The 24,433-nt window shown below is 48.1% G+C and overlaps 1 protein-coding gene and 1 long non-coding RNA gene across 4 annotated transcripts in view; one reads left to right on the forward strand and one right to left on the reverse strand.

Annotated features, from left to right (window-relative positions):
* Positions 1-24,433, reverse strand: part of PARP1 (poly(ADP-ribose) polymerase 1) — a 65,304-nt gene that overhangs the window by 24,397 nt on the left and 16,474 nt on the right. For 2 of the 3 annotated variants that reach the window (XM_040611439.1, XM_040611440.1), the window contains exons 2-5: positions 14,222-14,376; positions 5,216-5,378; positions 4,274-4,392; positions 2,987-3,201 (exon numbers count right to left, since the gene is read on the reverse strand). In XM_040611439.1, coding sequence (XP_040467373.1) covers positions 2,987-3,201; positions 4,274-4,392; positions 5,216-5,378; positions 14,222-14,239 — 515 coding nt within the window. In that variant the 5' untranslated portion in view covers positions 14,240-14,376. Of the gene's footprint in view, positions 1-2,986; positions 3,202-4,273; positions 4,393-5,215; positions 5,379-9,123; positions 9,314-14,221; positions 14,377-24,433 lie in introns of those variants that run through there. The other variant, XM_040611438.1, reaches the window with a different exon arrangement.
* LOC121096007 lies at positions 9,513-16,470 on the forward strand. Its single transcript, XR_005830309.1, has 4 exons — positions 9,513-9,583; positions 10,117-10,211; positions 13,688-13,800; positions 14,842-16,470. It is a non-coding gene; the product is annotated as an uncharacterized LOC121096007 (long non-coding RNA).

A 24,433-nucleotide genomic window follows, 5' to 3' on the forward strand; every position in this document is an offset into this window, starting at 1 on the left:
CTTAGCAGCCAACGCAAATCACTTCTCACCTCCATGGAGGATACACAACTACAGGATTACAACTTTCATGAAGATGAAGAGGGAGGTGAACTGTCCCACTCTAGCCTGGCCCTTCCTTACCATCTACCCTCCATTTTTTCACGTTCCCCTCCCAACAATGAAAATGAAGGGTGGGAAGGACAGTCATGACACCTGGATAAAGCAAGCAGCCTACGTAGGGAGGAATAAGAACTCCTCTTTTCTCCTCCTCCCTGTAAAGCACCCCAGATCGTTGCTGACCTGAGTACTTATCCTCTGCCTCAGGCAACCTCTACGCTTAATCTGGAGCTGCATGACACCTCCAGAATTATGCTTTGCTCCTGTCCTGGGCAGCAATTCTACCCAAACAAGTGAGGCAGAAAATGCAGGGAAGTATTACAGCTCTGAGCAGGAGGGCAAAACACATGCCACTGAAGAAGCACAGTCAAAGGGAGCTCGCAAGCTGCCGCTGCGTTTCCTACATCAGTACATGAGCACTCTTTCCACAGAGAAACTGCTGGGAAGGATACAAAATCCTTCTTCCCCAGGCCTGCAAAGTGCTGGTGCTCAGGCATGAGAGCCCGTAGCCCAGGGGAGGGTCAGCACATCTCACCTGGAGCTGACTGAGAAAAGGAGCCAGGATCCTTGCAGGAAACCTTCCCATTTTTGCCCTTCAAAGGGAAGGGGTGTCCCAACCTATTCTTGGGAGCCCTACTCAGCACCTTATTTCCCCCATCTGCAAGAGCCACATCACACTGCAGCCCTTACAGAACTGCTGAGAGGGCAGTCCCAAAGCCTGAGCTCCTCCTTGAATATGGGCCAGGCACGCACAAGCAGCCCATGAATCTGGATACATCACATCTGACTTGCAGAGACATCCGAGTCCCAACATAATCTGGACACAGCACAATTTGGAATATCTTTAAAGATCACTTTGAGAATCTCACCTACAGCAGATACTGTAACATCATTTCTGTGAGATGCTGTAATTTCTGTCATCAATTTCTGTTACCTGATTGAATGCACAAGATGAACTATCAGAGGTAACTACATCTCATTCAAGCTTCTGGGGTGTTTTTTGGCTTCTCCAGAACTTTTGTGCTTTTGTGGCAGAAAATCACCAGGTGGGAAGCACACCACACCTCTCCACTCAGCCTGTTTACACTCTCACTCATTCAGTTTGATAGACAACTGTTTTTTCCAATTGACCCTTAATACCCGTGGCTCGAGCACACAGCCCAAGCAGAAGAAAGGTAGTGAAGCGTTAAAGGCAGACAGCACCTTCAGGGTTGAGGTGCCTGTCCATGCAGTCCTTCGAAAGCAGGAAAGATGAGATCTCCTGCTGCTTTTCTGGCACCAGGTTGTGGTTCACGTTACCCTGCATCACCAGTTCAAGCTTTTTTCCAATGCAGTTCTAGGCTTTTATTTACACAGTGACTTGGCAAACGACTCTGTAACCTATCTTTACAAAGCCTTCATATTTTGCATAACATCCCAGAAGGGCCCAGAAAAGCAGAGTCAGGGCAGACAAGAGAAACACTTACACAGTCAAATCTCTAGAGCTTTGCGGAAGACATAGGAGAAAACTACAAATAACCCTATTAAACTCACATGCTGTTCTAGGACAAAGCAGAACATGCACCTCAGCACAAAAGCAAAGGACTACTTGAAAAGCTGCAAGCACATTAAAACACTGTACTTCTACTTACATCCTGCAACACACACAGAGGTAAAATGTCTGCATGAAAAGACGGCAGGCTGCTGGGTAGATGCAGACAGCTCATCTTAGCCAAGTGAGGCGAACAGCACAGAATCTGACAGGGCTCCAGCAGAAGCACCTGCTCCTGTGGTACTGTGGGTCCCTCCCCACAGCACCCACACCACTGCTGAATGCTTCTGGAGCAACTACTTGCCAATGAAGAATAAAGCATTGAAGTTGCAGCCTGCTAAGAACACGTAGATCAGTTTATGCACGCTCCGCTGTTACCTATGGCCAAGGATGACATTCACATACATGCAAGGCTCTGAACAGTACACATCATGCCCATCAGCCACACATCTGGAGGACCAATGCTAACAAAGACTGCACAGATTTGACATGGCTGCAGCTTCTCAGAACCCAGCGTCAGTCTCACTGGACAGTTTCAAGGTGAACCCTCGCAAAAGTAAAGCTGAATTCAGTCAACAAGCTACACGGAAAAGCCCAATGTTTTACAATGACAAGATCCGACTTGTACGACCCAGAAACACCTTATGTTCCTTCCTCCATGAGGACAATGCAACACTGGCTTGTGTTATGAAGCATGACTTTAGGCAAGTCACTTCAAGAACAAATAACAAAAGCCTTCATTAAACAGAGAAAGATTGACCAAAGCTAGCAAGTCACCTGGAAGTGCTTCTCTGTCAGTACAAGATCTGCCAAGAGCCTCCACTAAAAATTTCCAGGCAAGGCAATGAAATTTCAGGCAAACTATAAAAGATTTAGCAAACAAAAGCATCCAAGTGTAAGCACTACGCAGCCAATAAACACAATTATCAAATTCAGTGCCTATCACAGATCAGCAACTCATAGATTATAACAGATGTCAAGTCAATTCTCTAACAAGTGGTTAGAGCAGAGAAACCATCACTGATAACAGCAACACACTAGGAGGTGCAGAGCTGAGTATCCATTTGTATTAAGTACGCATCGTTTTATGGCTGAAAGCCCTACATCAGTCCTCCCAGTCACAGCTGCTGGTCTCTGCATTTTCTCAAGGCAGTCACAAGGGGCAAGTGGACTGCATGCTCCCAGGGACAGGGAATTTGTCTGTTGTTGTCTGCCTAAGGTCACAGGAAGAACCAAATCCTCCTATTAACAGTATTCTTTTAACAGAGCCAACACCACCCCAAAACATTTACCATGGAAGTATCTGACAGCAAGCACTGGCTCCTCTAGACAACGCAATTTCTTACATTGCCGACATACCCTTCACTCTTGGTAGCTGGGAGCTGCTTCTTCAGAGTTTCTTTATCTTCAGCTTTCAATATGCTGAAGCCCAGGAGCTGAGTGGCTCCATATGCTGGGAGGAAGCCCAGCTCCGCTCGGCGACTCACAAAGCAGTCCGGGTGGTACCAGTTATCTATCATTCCCAGCTGCGGCTTTTCAGGATGCACCATCTTCTTGGAAATCCGGATCTGGCCCTGAGGTAGATTGAAGTGACACAAGAGCAACTGTTAAGTCATTCTAGGAGGAGCAGGATGTTAACGAGTTACCAACATGATGCTTCCTGAACACCTGTAAAATAGCAACAGATCCTCTAGCAAAGCCTGCAACTTTTGTTTGAGTCCCTTCACTGCACCTCCTCTGCTTTCTTCAATATTTTTTCTAGGTTGGAAAAAACCCCAGCTTCTTAGGTAATTTTCTGTTCAAAAACCAGTCAAAACAGGTAATCCTGTAGCCTTTACTCCAACTCCCAGTAAGCTCAAACAAGCAAAACTAACATGACCAAACCCCATACAGACAACTGAAAAAATTAACTTTATGTCCCTACCACTCAAGCATCTCTGCTAATATGATCTCACCCCATCTTATTACAAATTACTTCCCAGATGCCCAAAAAGTAGTTGGTTTAGGTGCTTTTAGACTGCAATACTTCATGTTCCAACAAGGAAATGTCTACACAACAGTCACCAATGTTCCTGCAGACACAAGCATACCAGCACTGGTGTTTGGCCCTTGCCAGCTTTACCCAACTGGCAGGTCTATCCACATCTATCAGAGGCTCACAACCTCATTTGCCAACTGGCTTTAAATGCAGAGCACCAAGACACGTTCATCTACAGGGCTGCATTGTTAATTAGCTGCACCACTGTTTCTGTCTGCTTTCATGGAGTTAATATGGATGCATGGCACACAGAGCTGGCCTGGCTGAGGAGGAGGAAGAGGCCAACACTTTCGCAGTGCTGCAACAAGCAGGAAAAGCTGCAGTTAGTGGTGGCTCTCTTGCCACAGACATGCTGGCGAGCGGTGTTCCAGCCTGATCTAAGACCCAAGTGAAAGGAAGCATCAGCAGGTTTGAAGCCCAGGCTACAATGCCTGAGGGATGCCTTTACTGTCAGCTGTCCAGGACGCAGCTGTTCCTCAGACACAGAAATGCAGCCCTGCAAGTGCTTTCCATATGCAGGACATAGAAACCAATTTTTAAAGGCACTGTTTGAATTGGAAATGGTGGGAGAGAATACAAGAGAGAGAGAACAAAGGAAAGCTTTTTACCTTTTCTATTTTCTGTTCACAGCCTTTGCAAGTACTTCTGTTAGACTTGGCATATTCTGCAGCAAAGTCATTTAGGCTCTTGTCAGGCTTGCCACCTCCTTCCTGTTCTCCTCCTTTTCCTGGAGTACAAAGCAAATACAGAGTTTGGCTTTTAAAAGCATTCCCTTATTTTCTTACTCTCTGCCCCAGCAACTCATCTGCTGAGAATATGACCACAGAGCAAGACAAGCAGTCCATGCTCAAAAGCACTTTTAAAATAAAGAGAGCTCCTTAAACAGCCAAGAAACAGTTTTATGGGACCACTTATTTCATGATTTTAAAAGACTTTCAAATGTGCACAGAACTGACCCTTTCTACTTCTTTCCTGAAAGTAGTGTGAAGTGCAATCTACCTGAAGACCTGACTGTAACAGGGGTCACAAAGAGCTCTGCTTCAAAGCAGAACTCCTCTTCCCAACTGCCAGTGTCCTTTTATTTCTTTTATTACTACATTTCAACAGACAAACAATAATCTAAAACTGCCCAGCCTCACCACCAGTGGTGAGTTTAGTCTGATCTGTACTTAGACCCTTCCCACTTGCTCCTCAACTCACTTGCTCATCGTGTAACAATTCCAAAGAGCCACACCATAACCATACGTTGCAGTGAAGGTACCATTAAAACAACATATTACAACAGCATTTGTTAATATTAAAGAACACTAATCACGCTAACAAGAAATATTTGGCAATACATCTGCCACCTGACTTGTCTTTTTCCCTTGTTGATTTAACACGCTGGATCATACTGCCAGCATCCTAGCCCTGGAGTACCGAGATGCCACAAGAATCCTTCTGACATCATTTGCTGAAGGGACACAGCAAAAAAATGACCACAACAATAGCTTGAGAAGAGGGAGCACGGTTGCAGCTGGAGCTCCAAACACCAGAAGACCTCTGCTTACCTCCTCCAGGGCCGCCAGTTTCAATGGCTTTTTTGATTTTCTCCTGGTCTTCCCACCGCAGCTCAGGGAAGCCATCAATGTCTGCATGGGACACAATTCGAGCCCGCTTCCAGAAGCAGCTGTAGTGGTGCCAGTGAGGGACTTTGCCATCAAACATGGGTGACTAGGAAGAAAGCACATTAGGCCAAGATGAAGTGACTCAGACAGAATCAAGGGGAAAAAAAAACCAGGATGAAACGGAGTACCTGGGTAAACACGAGTAATTTCTTTTTTTTAAATTAAGAGATGGATACTATTTAGGACAAAGTCTAAGAAGAAAATCTGATATGACAGATGAGCTGCTGGAGATAGTTCCCAAAGGGAATAGATGTGGAAGGAGCATTTGCCTAGCTTAACCAGTTCATCTCCTCACTGCTTAACTTGTTTTACTCAAAACAGAAAGGTCACAGCCTCAGCGTGGCTATATCAACCCTGAGTAGACAAGGAGAGGTTTATTCTCTATGAGAATCAGACCATCTGCAGGCATGAGCAAAGCAAAACAGAGGTTGTGGAAAGAGCAACACGAGTAACAGCACATGGCTCATCTGCTACAAACTCCTTTGAGACTGCTGCAGCGCAAGAGGCTGGCTTTGCTCTGCAGGACCTCCTGCAACGCACAATCCCTTTGAGAGATGCCTCTCAAGCAAAACATCCATGCCCTCCTGGGTAGCCCATCACCAGGCACAAGACTGTGGTCTGAAGAGATTCCTCAGGAGACTGCAGGAGGCAGAAGCAAAATTTAAGAGAAACACCAGAGCCCAAGAAAGTCAGAACAGAAGCATCACCCACGTCCTCCCCAAAGCGCAGCTCCTGTGTGCCCTGCCACAACAGCCTCATCCTGGAAGTGCTCCATTCATTTATGACTCAGACACATTAAGTACCAACCTGGCATCATTCCAGTTACCTATCAGATAAAGTAAGTGTATAGTGGTTTGGCTCCAAGAAATGCACGCAAACAACCGCTGTGCTAATAATAGTCAGTATCTTATAATTATTACTACTGACGATACAGAACTAATGACCTAGGAAACCGTTCTACATATTCACCCACCAACAGAAGGGAGATCTCCAAGCTGAAAACAGCAGCAGAAAGTTTCTCACATGAGCAGGAAGGCAGAGGAAAGGGCTTTAAAGACCACAGCGTGGGACTAGGAGAGCTGGGAGCCCCAGTTACAACTAACCATCAACCAAAAGTGTAAGAGAACATTTATATTTCCAGCTGGACTCATCCCACAAGCCAGGATTTGTTTGGATTGCCCAGTTACCCTCACAGCAACCACAGCCACACAGAAGCCACCCTGGGGTTGCTCACAACATGTCTGGAAGTCATACACAGCTCTGGCACTGGAAGCTGGTCACCCCTGAGCTCTGGGCTCGTGTTTGGAGTTTTCCTGGAGGATTCCTCATGGCTCTGTCCCTAACACAAAGGCTTTGGGGGCACAAGGCACTGGGGTGCATGGAAGGGGGCAGAGCTGGCTCAGTCTTTAAGACAACCATGCAAGTAGTGAGTAAGATCTCCGCTACATGCGGTTGTGCACCTGGAACATTACTTCCCTCTGTGTGGGAAACGCAACCTCCAGGCAAGCTAGACCTTGTTTACACAACTTCTCTCAGTTCACCTATCTCTAAAGCACAGTTTCCTAAACAAACTATGGAGAGACTCACTTGCTTTCATATCGCACATGCAAATAACAGAAACCACTCAGTTCTACCGGGAAGCAACAGCCAAAGCCATGCTGGTGCTGCAGAGCCTGGGTGTCCACCCAGTGCTAAACATTGAGCATCGCATTGTCATTCAGAGCTCTTCACTTGAAGAACCATAACAAAAAGGCGGATTTAGTTTAAAAGGCACCCAGCTAAGGGCTTGCTCCAGGCCTCCTTTTAATTTCTTCTGCATAATTTGCAAAAGACCTTGGTGCACAGAATGCAATGCAGAGCAGAGACTGCTCTGCAAGGGATTTCCCCAAGAGGAAACAAGAGGCCTGGGTGCTCAGGTGAAACTCAGACCTTTTTTGGGGGGATGCTCAGCTGCAGGGTATGAAAAGCACTCTGCTGGCACAAAAACTAGCAGTGAGGAGGGGGAGCCCTTTGCAGAAGGCTGCAAATATAAGAGGTTGTGGGGGAAAAAAAATAAAACTACAAGCATTTGGTGGAAGACCAGAAGTTTTGGGGAGATGGTTGGCTCAAAGGCAGTGGTTCCGTGAAGGATGCCGTGATCCCAGCTGTTCCCCTCCCAACCCTACAAAACCAAAGACAGTCCCTGACCTAAGTAAGGCACGCTGCAGTCCCACAGGCCCCCGTGCTGGGGGAAGGCCAACCCGCCCCGCACCAGCTTCAGCTGCTGAGGAAGGCAGGAAGGGGTAACGGCCGTGAGGGAACCGGAGAAGCAGCAGCCGGAGCGGGGTGGGGGGAAGGAAAACAGGCACCTCCAGAGAGCTGCCGAGGGCAGCAGGAGAAACAAAAGAGAAAGGCAAGGGGAACACGTGCGAGCACACGCCAGCTCGGCCCACACGGTTAAGCATCCTTCCCATGGGACGGAGGCTCCGGGGAGCAAAAGCAGAGGCAGTTATTTCCCTTCCACGGCACCAGCGCCTGTCTCCAGCCCTGCCCCGGCAGCCAGGCCCCCCCTGCGGGGAGCCGAGCCCCGCGGCAGCCCGGGCGAGGGGCGGCTGCAGGCGCAGCCTCTCCCAAGGGCACGGCCGCCAGGAACTGCTCCTCAGGCGGCTGGGAGCCACAGCACCCATCTGCAGAGCTTTGCTCTAGCGTTCGCACCCCACGTCCTTGCTATCTTTCCATAAATAAACACATATGCATTTCTTTATCTTACGCGAGACACAGCGAGGCACATCCAGTCCAGCCCGCTGCCCATCCGCACCACCCGCACGACGCAGGTGCCTTTCCATCTCTCCTGCTAGAGGTTGGTTGGAGGCCCACAGCCTGGGAAGAAGACAGCTCTTCCCACCCCGAGCAAACCCCCGCTCCACCTGCCCTGCCTGCAGCCAGCCCCGTTCCCTCCCCACCCTCCCACTGCAGGGCAGGGTCCCACGCCGGCCACCGCGGCGGTGGGGTCTGTGCGCCCCCCGCCCTCCAAGGGCCCTTCCCTTCCCTCTGAAAGGAACCTGAGCAAGCCTCGACCCCAAAACGCAAATAGTTTGAGGCCAGCTAAGAGCAAAACAAGCCTCCGCCATCAGTTCAGCTCCGTGTCACGCCCGCAGCGGGCGGCCAGCTCCGAGACCCCCAGCTGCCGCAGCGTGCCGCCCGCGGGGGGGCGGCGGGGAAACCGCTGGGCTGGCCGCGGCCCCCAGCGCCTCTCGGGGCTCGGATTTTCTGTCTCGTATGCAAAGCAGGCACCAAACGGAGATTCCCCTGCCCCGCCGCAAGACACCCCACGTGACAGACACTTGCCAGGGTACAGACAAGCCGAGCCACCAAGCTCGCCCCCCCCGCTGCCCCGCTCCCTGCCCGCCATGACAACAAAGAGCCTCTGTGCGCGCCCCCGGGCCGCCCCCTCCGCTAAGGCGCTTGGCGGTGAACTTTGCACCGTCTCGCCTCCGCACGCCTGTACAGCCCGACGGCGCCGGCCCCCGCGGGGAGCAGCGCCCACCCGGCCGCCCCGCAGTGGGGCGGGAGACCGGGGGCGGCCCGGAGAGCTGCGGACTGGGGCGCTCCGGGCGCCGGCGCTGCTGCACAGACCGTAGGGAGCGGCAGGCGAAAGTGCCGCTGCTAAAAATAGGCTGCGCTCGCCCCCGAGGCGGCGGAGAGACGCACGGCCGAGGAGCTCCGGCCCGCCGCGGCGGGCACAGGGAGCGGAGCCCCGTCCCGGCCCGCCAGCCCGCCCCGCTGCCAGCCTGGGCCCAGCCACGCGGTACCTGCACCATGAGGGCCAGGCGCAGCGAGTCCTTGGCGATGCTCTCGCCGCACTTCTTGCAGGAGGCGCGGCCGCTCTTGGCATACTCGGCCCGGTACAGCTTCTCCGCCGGCTCCGCCATCGCTGCCACCGCCGCCGCGGAGACACCCCGCGCCGCGCACCCACCACTCCGCGCTCCCCCCGCCACCGCCCGCGGGAGAGCTAGCCGAGCGCCGAGCGCCCACCCCCGTCTCAGCGGCCGGCCGGATCTGCCGCTCGGGCATCGATTCGGCACGCCTGGCGGCGGCTGGAACGTTCCGGTTTGGTACGGTGTATCAATGGGGGGCGGCGCGCGGCGGCGGGTCACGTGGTGGCGGTGTGCCCGGCCCCGCGCGCTCGCTCGGCTCCCCGCCCCCGTCCCCGCTCCCGCGGCGGCCTGGGTGGGGAAGGGTCGCCGGTTCTCGGCCCGCATCGAGGACAGGGTGTCCGTCCGTCCCCCGCCCCCCCCCCCCCCCCCCCCCCCGGAAAGCCCTCGGGAGAAGGCAGCCGGCGGCTCCCGGTGCCTCTGCTGCAGCAGCGCTGGTCAGAGCCCATCCCGTCCCGCTGCAGGGGCGGCCGCGCACCGGGGAATAGGGCCTTCGGTTAAACGCGGAGCGTAGCCGGCCCCGGGCCCGGCCCGCAGCGCCCCGGCAGCTGCCGCGGAGGGGCGTAAATCCCCCCCGGGACACGCAGCGCCCGGCGCTCTGCCCGGCAGGTGGGCCCCGGGGAGCCGGCCCCGGGGGCACCCGCGCGGTCCGCCGGTGGGCAGGGACGGGGTCCCTGTGTCCCCGTGTCCCGCCGCGCTGGTGCCGCTGCTCCCCGGGTGGCGCCTGCTGCAGAAAGGGCGGGGGGGACCTGTGCCTGGCAGCTGTCCCTCAGGTCAGCTCGCCCCCAGGCTCGGGATAAGAGCACGGAGGCTGAAGAAAGCAAAAAAGAGCAATTCGACTAATCAGATCCTGGCTTTTTTCTCCTACAGGAGGTAATATCCTCTAGGATCAGCAGAGGGCATTGGTTCTGTAGCTTCACTGGAGAAAGGAAGAGAGCACCGAAGTTATTCCGAACCCTTGCTAAGTATTTGTCATTAGTTTTATAGTGATTCTCGAATTGGGGTCCCACTAAAGCTGGATGTTCAGTCCCGGGTGGGCTTGGGACACTCCCAGGTGTCAGTTGGAGCTGCATGACGGCATCTCGGCAAACCTGTACGGGCTGAGATGTTACCACACCTCTAGTCTGGTACTCTTTCCATCTCTCAGGCTGTCACACATTTGCTATAAAGCTACGCAGCGTTTCCCTTTACAGTGAGCCCTCCAAGAGCCTACAGACTCCCGGTGTGCCAGGGATGAAAGGCTGTGCCCTGTCAGTCCAGATTTGGGGAAGGAGGAAAAAAAAAAAACAAACATCTCCGTAAAAGCACTAGATGGTGCTGCGTACACACGGCTCCGTACTGATGCTCAATACAGTGTGGTCTTGGCTCCTAATTACTTCTTACAGGAGTTCTTGAATCAGACATGAGTGGTTCAGAGGCAGATCAGTGCAACACTGGAGAAAACCGAAAGATACCCCCACCCCCCTGCACCCTGAGAGCTCATTGAGATGGTCTGACCAGGAGCTGGAGATGGTTGCACCCCTCACTGCCTGTCGTGTCTGCTAGGGGTTTTGCCCAGTTTGAAGGTGAACAGCAGTGAAGTGTGGCGTTGCATTCACCCATTTCAACAAACCTACTGCCACCCTGCTCCAACTAAGGTTTTCCAAGAGAAAAGCAGATTACACACAAACGAGGGTTGAGTTGCAAGACTTGTCCCGAGTCAAGTCAATGGCCTGTTTAACTTTGATCCTGCCTCTCCCAGTGACTGTCTGCCAGGAGCTGACATAAGAAAGGCCGAGCAAGCAGTACTTGCTCTCCCAAACATTTTCCAGCCTCCCGAGATTTGTGGCTTAGGGATTTCCTGCATGCCATCATCCTGGGGGGAATTTTTATTCCAAGAATTTTTCCAGTTTCTCTGAAAATACTCTTTTGTTTATATGGTATTTATTTATAGGTTTTGAGCAAAAGAGAAAGGGCTTCTTGTTAGTATTTCGTCCAGCTGGGGCCATTTTCACTTCTAAGCAAAGGCAGCCCTGTCTAAATAGCAAAGCACTGCTCCACAGCCTGCAGCCTAGAGACCGGCACAGGATCTGTAAGACATCAAGTAGTAGTCTACAGAACCATACACAGACATTCACAGGCATGCAAGCATGAAAGCGAGCAAAGAAAGTGAATTAACAAATGGCTGTTTAAAGTTTACCCTATTTTTTTTCAGTTGTGAATGCAAATCACTGAATTAATACTATACAAAATGGTGTTGAGTGGATTTTCTTTTTTGAAATGCATAGGTGTTCCTTCTGTATGAATGAGCTCAAACATGCTGCTTGGAAGGACCAAGCTCAAAGCTCTGGGTGCTTTGCCTTTTCAACCTTACTTTGAAAATTTGTACAGGAGTTTGTATGGTTATAACCAGTGTAAGTCTTGCTTTGAAATGGGAATGTCTATACAAACATAATTACATTGTTATGATTCTTTTTACTGCAATGTAATTTCCTCGGTAGGCAAACTGTCATCTTGATTTGTGGTTGTGAGAGTTGCCAAATCACATTAATCCCTTTCATGAATCCATTGATCTCAACGGATCTGCCTCACTCTGCATCTTTGTTTCCCAGGTGTGACATGTGGATCACAACACATCCCTTCCCCTCTTCTTTCTGCCTCTGCAGAGGGTGACCAGTGAGTTAGTGCTCATGCAGGCCCCTCAGTAGCACAAACAGTGCTGAGGATGCTAAGTTTTGTTATGAAACAGAGAATGCTCTGGCAGCAGGTGTGAGAAGTGGCATCTGCAAGGCCAGTTTCCTGGGGGACCATCCCTTTAAGTAAATCTGGTATTTCAAGAGCCCTGGTATTTGGCTGCTGGGTTTTTCCACAGGCTGCAGCAGGAGCAGGGGCAGTTAAAGAGGGAAAGCTTTTTATGATCCCATGCAGGCTGTCTACCTCCCTTTCTAATAATAATCCCATCTCAGTGGACTGCTGACTTTTGAGATCCTGTTGGACGACAGGTGCTGCACAGACATGTGAGACCAATGGTTTGGTTTTCCTCTCTGTTACCAGAGCAGAAATCATGGATTACGGTACCAGGATGCTTAGATATAAGGTTTGTTTATCTCCAAATACTGATGCTGAGATGCCAGACTGGTTGCTGGTGCTTGCCAGGAAAAACATGTATCACACATGCGACCATGGCTCCCATAGCTTGCTGTGCTATGGACAGGAGCGTAGGTGAGGAAGGGGATATAATTCAAGGGTCTAATTTGCAGGTTTCACCATAATGTCAGGACATTTGGTATTTTTCTCAAAGACTCTATTTCTGGAGTCATGTGATTATACAGGAATCTCACTTATCTTTAGGATGCCCCCAGTAATTTTTGATCTCTAGAGGCAAACCCCAAGAAAACAGCAAAGAAGAAAAGAGCAACCCAAGAAACGCCAGCTCTGACAGTCGTGTCTCATGACATGTGTCTCAATGCCAAGCATTCAGGTGCCTGGCTTGTGACTTCAGGGCACCACAGAGAATTGTCTTTTCTTTTCCAGGCCATTTTGCATTAGATTCCTCTGAGAGCCAGAGGGAAGCAGGTCAAACTCCTGGTAGCAGGAAGCCATAAGATATCTCTTCAGTGTCACAGGACCAAATGCTTCCCCTCACATTGTGCTGACAGTACCCTGAGCACTAAATCTTACAGACTGTGTTGCTTTGGGCTCCATTTCTAACACATACTTGAGATACCTTCCTATAAGATTTCTACCCAGCTAAGCACCTCAGAAAGGGTGAGAAAATGTTGGACATACATAGGGAACATTATTGCTTATCACTTGTAGGGAGGAGAGTCAGAACTGTTCTTGCTCAAGTCTGGATTGTTGCTGGGGGAGGTTTTATATTATTTGATGTTTGATATTGGACAGCTCAAGAGTTTTGCAAGAAAAACCTGTTCATTGCTGGGTTATCCTGTCCATATTGATTATCCACTTATTTCATGCCACTGCACATAATCAGTATGGCTGGTATCACTGTTTGCATTTAGGCAATGGGCTACAGGCAACTACTGCTGTGGCTCAGCTGTGCCTTCCTTGCTTATGTAAACGATCATCTCACCAAAACCAGTAAGACTATGCCAATGGGAAAGGGATACAAGATCATGTATCCCACTTCTAAGGTCGTATTGTCTTTTCTTTCCATTGAAGAAAATCAGAGTGCCTATCTTCCTGTCTGAGGGTTCCAAAACCTGTTTTGAATAGCTTAATAACCTCCTATGGCTCCTCTCTCCTGGATGATAATTAACATATGCAATCTGTTAAACTGAATTTAGAGTGTTCCCACAGGGCAGAAATGAAGTTTTGGTGCCCAGACCTGAGCCTTTCTCTGCAACTCTGCATTACAGACCAGCACAGAGCTCTCTGAGAAGCGGCTCTGATGGTTTCTCCATTCTTCAGAAAGCTTCCTTAAATAAACCTGTTTTTTCAGCTTTCCAGACGCCTGGAAAAATAGATGTCGGAAGAGGCAAGGAAGGAGGGGGTGACAGAGCAGAAGCAGCACTTCAGACTGACTGGGAGCTTAACTGAGGAGTAAATTCAGTGGTAACGTAACAGTGGCATGAATTACATATCCTGAATCTGGGGAAGATTGGAGTCTGAAGTCAGTGGCAGAAGCTGAGTGCAGCCATAGTTAGTGCTTGCCATAGTTAGTATCTGGGTGCTTGCCAGGCTCTGAGGTTATTCACTCTGACATTATCCCAATATAGGAAGGATTGCGCCATTATCCCTGTTTTACAGTCCCCATGTGGCAACCAAGACACAGATGACTATTTGATGAAATTAGAGAGTGGGAAATTAAAAAAGGGTAAAAGGAAATTTGTTCTTATGGCAGGTTAATTAAACCACCAATTGGTCTACAGCCAAAGGCAGATGTTGTGACAAAGTAATACTGCATTTAGAGTTTTCCTAACTGCAAATGTTAAAAGGGACATAAAACATTGAGCTTTGGAGATTAAGCCCATACCTCATTAATGATGGTCATGAGGAGACCATCATTTTGGAAGAGATGATCCTCAGTCTCAGCATGGGGCCTTCCTTTGAACTGCTCAGTCCAGTGAGTTGGAGATGGATGAGCACTTGCCGAATGGGCACCTGTAGTCCGTTCTTGATTTCTGCTACCTGCCAACAAGAATAATATATCACATCCAAGCAAAAAGCAGATCTCGGGTCTCCCAGATCGTGGGCTAATCCCACAGCCATTTGGTCAGCCTTGGGCACAGTTCATGAAAAATTATGGCACTCTTTCTTGGGCCACTTTTTTACTTTTTTGTGTGGATGCTGCCCAGAAGCTTGTTCCTTGACCTGGGTTCCCAAGCACCATCTTTCCCCTGTGTGGTGCAGTGTGGCTGTTAAGCATCCTGTCTGCATGGATGCCACTGGTAAGAACCTTTGCTGCCAAAAGAATGAAGCACCAGCTGCAACACTGGAAACATTCAAGAGCAGGAACCAGGAGAGAGAGTTGTAAGGTTCACAGATCTGTATGTGTCAGTCCCAAGCTTTAGCATTATGGAAAAGGAGTTTAGTTGAGGCTGTCAGTTTCCCCATCCAGAGCTCTAATCTCAAATACATCTTGTCTCCACGTAGGCTTGAAACCAAGCTGTGACTTGTGACTACAGCACCATGCTGCTCTGGCCCCATGGCAGATGACCCCGTGCCTGGGGTGGCAGATATCTGCCCTACCTGTATCAGCAGTATGGGCATCCTCTGGCCCAGCACAGCTGCCAAAACACATACTGCGCAGTACAAGATACCAACTAGAGAGTCTGGATATGGGTCCCAGTCCGGTTGGGTCCCATTTCTTGAAAATGAAAAAAGAAAAGCAGAAAAGAAGAGCCAGAGGGCTAAAAGGGACAGAGTGGCCAGTGACACCCTCAGCAGTATTGCACTATATAGGCTACAGAAGAAAATGATATTTCCACTGTCTTGTGCATGCTTTGTGGTGGATTCAGGCTGCACAGGTCAATAGGCCCCTTCCACAGATACCACCTGCCTCTGAAACAAATCCATCTTTGAAACGGCAATTTCTTACAGCATCCTGCATTCTGTTAAAAAGCAGTGAAACTGCATATGGAATTGAAACATGCCAAGTTACTGACCCAGCTAGTCCCTCCCTATAAATTATGGAAAATCTAAATCCTATCTGATTTTGATGGACACAAACAGTTGAGACCTTGCTTTCTCAGCCCAGCTGGAGACAGACTTGACTTTGCTTTGCTTGTACCCAGGCTGGCTCTGTCAGGCAATGGCCGGACATGCATTTGTTCAGATGCTCTGTAGTTCTGCCCAGGTGAGCAGTAGGATGTTTTTTCAGGTCTTTAAGCACCCACTATGTGACTGATTCCAGTAATTCATTAAGTGCAACAAATGAGTGGTGACAGTGGAGGTTACACTGCCCCATAATTATCTCCCTTGCCTCTTGATGAGGGGGTTTCCTGTTACACTGGACAGACCTGTCCTCATGGCTCCTCTTACAGGCTCACTTCCATTCTCAGTTGCCTTCAGACACAAACGTGTCTTGTTCCAGAAACTTTTTATGCTCTTTTTCCTCAGTTGCCAAAAATTTGTAAAATGCTTCCTGTCTACGGGATCCCCCCCCCAGGTTTAGCCAAGAGCTCAGCATTGCTTACGCTCATTTAGAAGATTTCTGCCTGGGTCATAACTTGGTAAAAAGCCAGTCTAACTCCTCTGTCATCAGCTGGTTTCAGAAAACTGTGAACTGCTTGTATAAAATGCCACAAAAAGGAGCACTGACCATTTATCTAATCAAGTTTGCTTTCTGAAGTATTTCTCAGTTCTGACTACTACAGTCACACAAGTTCATGTCAATAAATATCTCCAAGTATGGATTTTATCTTGACAGTTTTCTTTTAAATTGTGTATTCCTGATAGGGAATCTTAATCTTCCTTTGTGACTAACAACTGTTAGGGGGTTGCTTAAAGGATAATTGCTTTCTTTGTCCTAATAAAAATTAACTTTTTTAAGGGCATCTGATGTATTCATGGATCTACAAAATATTCAGCCACTAATTTAGGTGCCTTGCATTTATTCGGGGTTCTAATTCTGGAAATCCCATTTACACAATTTACTCTGCAGTGATCACACAGAGAAGGAAGGCTGGAAGCAGAACCCAGGAGTCCTAATGTCTGCTCTCCTGATCTGGGAGAACAATGTCAACACTGAGTACCCATGCTTCAGCGTTGCTCTAATTAGAGCAAGCCAGGTACAATCAGATTAACTTCATTTGCACTGTGTTTGTAGGCAAAATACATAAAGCACATCAGAGAGCTAAAGCATATAGGACAGTGATAATATATGGCATAAATTAAAGAAAGCAATGATGCAAGTGACTTGATAAATACATTAGTCCAGCCAAAGGCAACACATTTCAGAGGAAGATGTTAGTTTTCAGTAAAGCTGCAGCAATCTCTCCAGCTACTATGTGAACTTTACAGAGGATTAGCAGCCCTAGAAACCAAAGTCCTCTCTTCACTCATAGAAAAACTGCATGAGGGCAGTACAAGGCCAGTTTTGCCATCAGCACATCTTATTTCTGGGCACACTGACCTCTTGGTAGGGGCAGGAGGGGAACCAATCCACTTCTTTGCTGAGGTTGCAGACAGCCAGAGCTGGCTGTGCCATTGGTGCCCAGAAGTGGACACATCCCTTCTGCAAATGAGCTGAGGCCAGGTGCCCACTTCATGACGCTTAGTACATGTTCAGCTGCTGGTGGCTAATTTTGGATACAATCAACTTTCAATTACCTATGGGGAGCTTACATGGTGCTGACTTCCTGCAACACCGCTGGCTATGATCCAGTGCTGTGGAGGGTGATGCAGAAGACAAGCAGCTCTTGTCTGCCTTGATGCAGTGACAGTGGCTGCTGTGGCTGCAAAGAAAGCAGCTTTGGCATTTCTCAAAGTAGAAGGTTCCAAGTTTGCTCACCGGGTCTTGTTTACAGATACTTTGCTTTATCCCTGCTTTTGCTCTGTCTGAATAAGGGAGTTATTCCCGCCTGCCCCAGAGTCAGCTTTGGCAGAGGTCTCATTGCTATTCTCAGCCTCCTCAGGTCGTGTCCCCTCTGCTGTGTCAGTCTGATCGCATGGTCTACAGTCACATTTCAGAAACTGCTTTTGGAAAGCATGGTCCTCCTTTACAGTGTCTCTTTAACAGGATCAGCCAGTTGCAAGGACCAGTGTCAAGGCTGAGGCCAGTAATCCTCTGTTTCATTAAAGGACCAACAAATCGATGACCTCTGTGAGAGATCCTGGAGCCCTATGGTCTTCCTCTTTCGAGGGCTGCATATGTACTTGCTAATTTGTTGTCATGTGCATGCTTATCTCAGTGGCTGCTCATTAAGTGAGACCCATTATGATTACTGCTGATGGGAAAAATGCTCAGACCCCCCACTGAACTGAGTCTGTAGGAGTGAATAGGATATGATAACTTTTGTTATCTCCTTTCCTAACATCAAGAATTCAGTGACCAAACCCAGCAGGGAACATGGAGCAAGGAATTTGCATTTCCTAGCCAAGGCAAAGCATATGGAAATCAATTATCTAGGGCATGAAACGCTCATGGTTCTCCCAAAGGAAAATACTGTTTAGTTTAATCATTCTGCAACTAGTCTTAATTAGTTATCATGCGTCATATTTCTAGTCACATCCACAGAAACTAAAATAGGCCAGTATATGACAGTGTATGCTTCCGAGGACAAAGTTAAAAAAAAGTAAAAATAACAGCACTATGGTTTACACCAGCTTTCATATAGTGCAGCTTTCACACTGCATCTCTGTTTTGGCCACCTGACACCTCCAAGGTCAGAGAATCCTGGCCAGGAAGGACTCTGTCACGAAGCAGCCCCACACAGTTGCTCCTACTGCACAATCCAGTTAAGCACACCCAGCCCAGAGCTGCTCTGAGGAAGTTTGGTGTCAGTTGTGCTGGTCACAGCCAGTCTGCAGTGCCCGGCACATGGGCGCAGAGAGCTCACGCAAGGGCAGGTGATGGTGGTGCCATGGTGAAGCAGCCAATGCCATTGGTATATATCAGCAGTTCTGCTGGCCGTACTGCTGCTGCTGCGGTACCATTACTGAAACCAGATGATGAACTGTAGCCCTGCTGCCAAAAGAGGCACTGAACTTTTTCTCCAGTGCCTGTGTGGTTAGTGGCATGTACTTTTTTATCTGCTATAAGGAAAATTAAGACCTTTAGACTGATGTATCCTCTAGTTTTCAAATGTCACTGATAAAAAAAAAGGTGCTAGCAAAGCTTTCTGCCTTCCCTAGTTCTGACTCAGCAATGTTTCTGAACTCATTCATGTGCATGGGTCTTATATGCCTGTCTAGAGTTAAACATACACTTAACATGTCTTGTTGGATTCTTATGCCTGATGCCCAACACATATTTTCTTCATAACTTTGTATTACACAGTTATCTATTGAGGTGACACTAGCACCCAAAAGTGTAAGCTTCAACAGAAGAGAGTTACTATAGCTCTTCAAACAGTTGAGGGGCCAGTTCCCAAGAGACCTCTTTCTTACAGTTCTTTAAGGTTTCCCGTTTCACAGAGGTTACCTATGATCCCACATTGCTGCCATTGCCATCAGGTGACCAATGCAGTGAGCCAAATTCAGAGCTGACCTTGAAGTCTGAATACACTGACAGTATTACAGCCTTTTACTCCGTCTTTGGCTTTGAATCATTACACAACCAGTTTTGAGGGGATCTGTATTCCTGAGGGGATCAGCACATATCAAATCCACCTGAAAGGACAAAGGGCCATCTTGGATGTGACCACCACAAAGTGTTTGGGCACTCACAGGCTCTTCAAAAGAAAATTGGACAATTTATTTGGAAACTTGTTGAAGGGGGTTTTCCCTTTGGCTTTTCTTAGTGACAGATCTGTGCAAGGCTCTGAACAATTTTTGACTCTCAGATCAAACGTTTTTGTTCCTCGCTTAAAGGTTATCTGAACCAGTAGCTCAGACTAATTCCCCTGGAGTTGTAATATTTGAAGTCTCAGTCTGGGTACACATTCTGCAACTCTGCCCCCTTTTTTTTTAACATGTCCCTAATTATTTTACTTGGGAGTGTTTAAAGAAGATGGAGCCAGACCCTTCAGAGAGGTGCACAGCACAAGGATGAAAGGCAATAGAGGCAATCTGAAACACAAGAGATTATGGCTTTGATAGCAGGGAAAAAAGATTATCCTAAGTGTGATGAAGCACTGGAACAGGTACCCAGGGAGGCTGTGGGATGTCCATCCTTGGAGATACTCAAAACGCAACTGGATGAGGTCCCGAGCAACCTGCTCTTGCTGGACTTCATTTGAGCAGAGGCTAGCAGTGGCCCTCTTCCACTCACCCCAATCTGTGACTCTTATGAAGCCTATTAGCAGTGCATGGGAAAATGTAGTAATTTTCACATTTTCTTTAAAGGAGCAGTAATTCTTGTGTTCCTGGTGAAGAACCAATGGAGTAATATGGCATTTGACATGTTACCAAGGAGAGAGCCATAAACTCCACACAAGCATAGGGACCAAATCCTGACAGTAGCTGAGCACAGACATCGAGCTTAATGGAATCTGAGGTTACTCATAATTTTTTAAGATCCATTTTTAAGAAAGGGAATGAGTATGAGATCCTTTTCACACTAAATTACATGTCAAAATGTCCAGCAAGTTCAGTGAATGCAAGCACAGATGCCTCAGTTTTCGAGCTCAGAATCTGCATTGTAGCGGAGTCTAATAAAGATTCGTGCAAAGTGCTTCACCCCATCCTTTTCTATAGCTAAAACCAGAACGCACACCCAGAAAGGTGATATCATGGCTGCTTTCTGAAGGGAGACTGAAATCACAACCATCTCCCTTCAGTTCCCTCTGTGGTGGCCTCAGCTGTTCTGGATGGCTTTCTGACTTGCAGTGACTTTTTCAGCAAAACCTGTTTTCACTCTGGGTTTCAAATCCCACTCAAGCTTTTCTTCATGGAGGAAAGACACAAACACCGGTTCATCTCTTTCCAATCAAAGAACATGCAGTGCCAGACGATGAAGCACCAGATTCTTTATTCTTGATTGAAGCTAATTAGTGTTTCCTCTAAAGAAGATTAGAAAAAAATCCACCAGGTCTTCAAAACAGAAATTGCCTGAACTCACAACCAGAGCAGTGGTGCCTGAAGGAACTGGACTGGCTCATAAAACTCCACAGGTTTACAAATGCTTGTTTGGACATCTCATCCATGGGTGAGGAGGAAAGCCCATTGAAGGCAGTTCCTTTAGCTTGCTTTACAAGCAGCAGAAGTCTCTGCTTATAAAAAGCTAGCTACAAAAAATCCCCACACTTGGAGAAAGTATGTTGCTGCCCTTTTGAGCTCCTCTAATCTTCACAGTAGGAAACCCAACCATATAAGGCTCAGGAATTCCTACTGTAGGCTGCAGCTATGGCTGTAGTCAGGATTTTAACCCCATCTTTCTGTGCAGGGGAGGCTCCAGGACTGTGGCCCGGTGATGGCTCCAAGAGGTTTTGAGTCAGAAGGCAGTGGAGGCTGAAGTCCTTCCCTTTCTTGAGGGTTGTGTTGCCCTAGTCCTTAATTCCAGGCACAAGAGCCCTCCAGCTGCCCACATGCTTACTGTGGGCAGCAGGCACAGTCCTGTTCTACAAAGTCCTGAGCTGGGGGCTTTCCCTTATCAGGCAACCTCAAAAACCACAGGGTCACCCCACTCTGCTCACAGTTGGCAGTACAGAGAAGGTGTCCTGAGCCCTTGCCTGGCTCCTGCCTTTTCTGGGCTTAGATTTCTGCACCTGCTCCACACAGAGAAAAAACATGGTGCTCCTCATAGAGAGCCCATGCATCCTGCTGGATGGATCACATCCTGCTGGATTCACAAGGTAGACTCTGCACTGAAAGTATTTTGTAATACACAGTCTTACTGCACAGGACACTGAGGCTCTGCGCAACATGCACTGGGATGAGCAAAGCAGCCAAAGGAATAGAATAAACCTCCTGGTGTTTGCTTGTTCAAAGTAGCTATTAGCAGGCACAATTAGCCTCCCCTGCCCTGGTCTTCAGAGCATGCACAGAGATCTTGGAGCAGGAGACAACGTAAGGCTGGGAGCCAGCCATCTCCCAGGCCCTGCACAAGCAGATGTGTTGCCCAGGAAAGACCCTCGCGGGGCATTTCCCTCTGGTTCCTCACAGCTGACCAATCTCACTTTTCTACTGGGTGTGGATGAATGTCTCTCTGCTGTTTCTACCTCTGGGATCGGTTATGTTAGAGCTTGGATCTTTGTTCTCATCCTTTCCCACCAAAAGTTTGGTTTCACCAGTACCCACCGCTGCAAGTCACAGTGGCTGTTGCACAGTTACAAGACTCTACCCTCTCTGCATTTCAGATACCGCTGTAAAGTCTGCTTCCTCTTTACCTACTCAAACTGAGGATGATATATGCACCCACTTCATAACGAGCCACAGTCCTGGGAGAAACTTCTGTTGTGCACACACTGCTGCACTAAATCAACCAGACGATTTTTCAAAGCCTGATTTGCTGGGCAGCAGCTGAGGTCTGACTGGAAAAGACAAGTGCCAATACCGTGTCTGTGACTGAAAAAGAGGTGGCTGCCAGGCTTGAAGGGGTTAAGGATGCTGGCGATTAGCCCTCCACCCCCAGGTCCCTGCTTACTGTCTGTGAGACAGGAGGGCAGCTGGTGCACACTGCAAACATTTCTTTGCATCCAAGTGGGGTATGGAGCCCACTTAGCCCAAGAAGCAGCTTCAGTTTGTGAACCTGACCCCCATCCGTGCCAGACGCTGTGCTCTGTGCTTTACCTGTTTGCACATAACAAGTGTAACCAAACCATCACTGCTGGCACCGAAACAAGAGATTTGAATTCTCTATCTAGTGAATCTTGTCCAGAAGACTCAGTTCTAATACAGCATTCCTGCTACGTTAGATGCAATGCTTTTTGGAGTCAGAAATTGTCACCTTCGACTTTTAGAAACAGGTGTTTTAGTATTGGCAATATGAAATAGTGAAAAAATAAGATGCTGCAGAAAAAAATATCAGCAGGTATGTAAGAGGAGAACTAGAAGGAGCATAAAAAGGAACAGAATAGGAACATAGAGAGAAGACAAAGAGGATCCTGGATGAAGAACAACCTAAGATTCAGAGCTGGGCTGCAGAGTGGCACTTTCCCTACCTCTTAGAGACAAAATTGAGTTTGGGGCTCAGGCTCCAGTACCTCCTCAAGTGCCAGATTTATGGCTAGTGACTAATTTTATAGTAGGCCAAAACAAACTCTGTATCTGAATGTAGCTTGACTGTAGGGAAATGTGCCTGTGAGCCCAGGCAGAAAGCTTATGGCCTGGCACAATTCTCATGTGCTCCAAGAGAGATATTTTTTTTTTTTTTTTTTTTGCGGAATGAAGCTAAATTCCATTGCTTAATGGTAAAGATCACATGGATTTGTGCTGAACAGACGGGAGAGGTATTGCATAAGGACTGGTTCCTGTGTTCTTTGATTACTGCCTATTAGCCTTTATCTCAGACTCTTGGAAACATCAGCTTTTTATCAAAAGGAAATGTCACTGATTTAGCTAATATACTTTTTTTCTTTCCTTTGCAAGAAGCTCTAATTGACTTTTTTTTCAGTTCAGTACAGTTTTAAAAAGGAATATTTAATGTCAGGCATTAAAGTTTCCATATTGGCTTGCAGAGGAAATCTCAACTCACAGATACACTTGTCAAGAGGAAGAAAAGGCAAACCATGCCTCCCTTCCCTGCCATACATAGGAAAGGATTTGTCTTGGTGTAGCTCTGCTATCCAATTGCATAGGTCATTTTATGTCTGAAAAGAGCTTTTTCCACCAAGTTCTTCCTGAAGGGCTCTGAGTGATGGGAGTGCTGCCTCCGGTGCCTACTACCTCCAGCACCTGTATGCTTCATTCAAAGAAACACTGAATCTGGCAGGCCTGCGACTTGCTCCTGCCCAGAAGTCAGGGAAACCTGCCAACTGCATGCAACCAATGTTTTGCATTTTCCCCAGCTGAGTAATTCCCCAGCTTTACAGATCAAGCAAGAGGCATTAAAATTGCTTTGCAATACTGAATGCCAGGCCCTCTGAAGCAAACTGAGGACTTAAAATTGTAACAGATCTGTTGAACACTTGTTTAATTTTGTGTGTCTGGCTTAAACTCCTTGACTGCAGACTTAAAGCATAAGCATACGCTTTGCGCAATAGTCATTCAAATATTTGCAGAATCAGGGCCATCTGAGGCACCGTTTGTATTACATGACAGTCTATGCAATAGCTAGATCACAGCCATCTCCTGCCACCCCATGGCAGCCTGATGGCTGATGTCAGACCTGTTTAAGAAACCAGTGTTAATTTTAGTGAAGTGCCACATATAATACGACTAGTGAGCTCTGAGAGATGACCATGTGTTCAGAAACTGCCTGCAAGCCACCCTGGTGCTGTCTCTGCCACCACTCTCACAGCAGGAGATCTTCCCCAGATGCCAATGCACACACTGACAAACCCATGGCACAGGCTATGGCAGGCTCTGCTGCAGACAGACACACACACGCTTGTGCTTCTAGAAAGGCCAATTAAATAATAACCTGACCTGCAAAGTGCTAGATATTTAGCATCAACACCTTCCTTTGTCTTTTGCGTATGGGAACAGGAGAAAGCTTTGACTACTGCAAGTAGAAAGCTGGCTCTGGCTGCCACTGCAGCATCAAGCCTTGTTATCAAAGTTTGCTATGTTAATCTGAGACTACAGCCAGTACTACAGCCCTGTGCCTCCCTGGGAACTCCGCTCAAGTGTATTTTTGTGAATCCTAGAAATATTAATTGGTTATTAACAACAACACAGTATAGTTTATGGGAAGGCACAGACTGCCACATACCAGGAAGCTCTAGTGGATTTTATTGAGGACTACATTCAACAGTCAATTTGCCAGATGGGAACAGATCACACTCACCTACTGAATATCTTGTCCACCTCCATGATGTTTCAGAGGAAGGTCTGAGACTACGAGCTGAAAGAAGCTATAGTAATGCAAAGCGCTATCATGAACTAGGCAAGACAGATGAATAGACAAGTTCTCAGAAAGTGGGCAAATAAATGTTAACAGGATGCCGCAAGGTTATATTCCTTCCCCACCCTGCCTCAGGGT

This window comes from Falco naumanni, chromosome 12 (assembly GCF_017639655.2).
Source record: "Falco naumanni isolate bFalNau1 chromosome 12, bFalNau1.pat, whole genome shotgun sequence".
In the NCBI taxonomy this organism is placed as follows: domain Eukaryota; kingdom Metazoa; phylum Chordata; class Aves; order Falconiformes; family Falconidae; genus Falco; species Falco naumanni.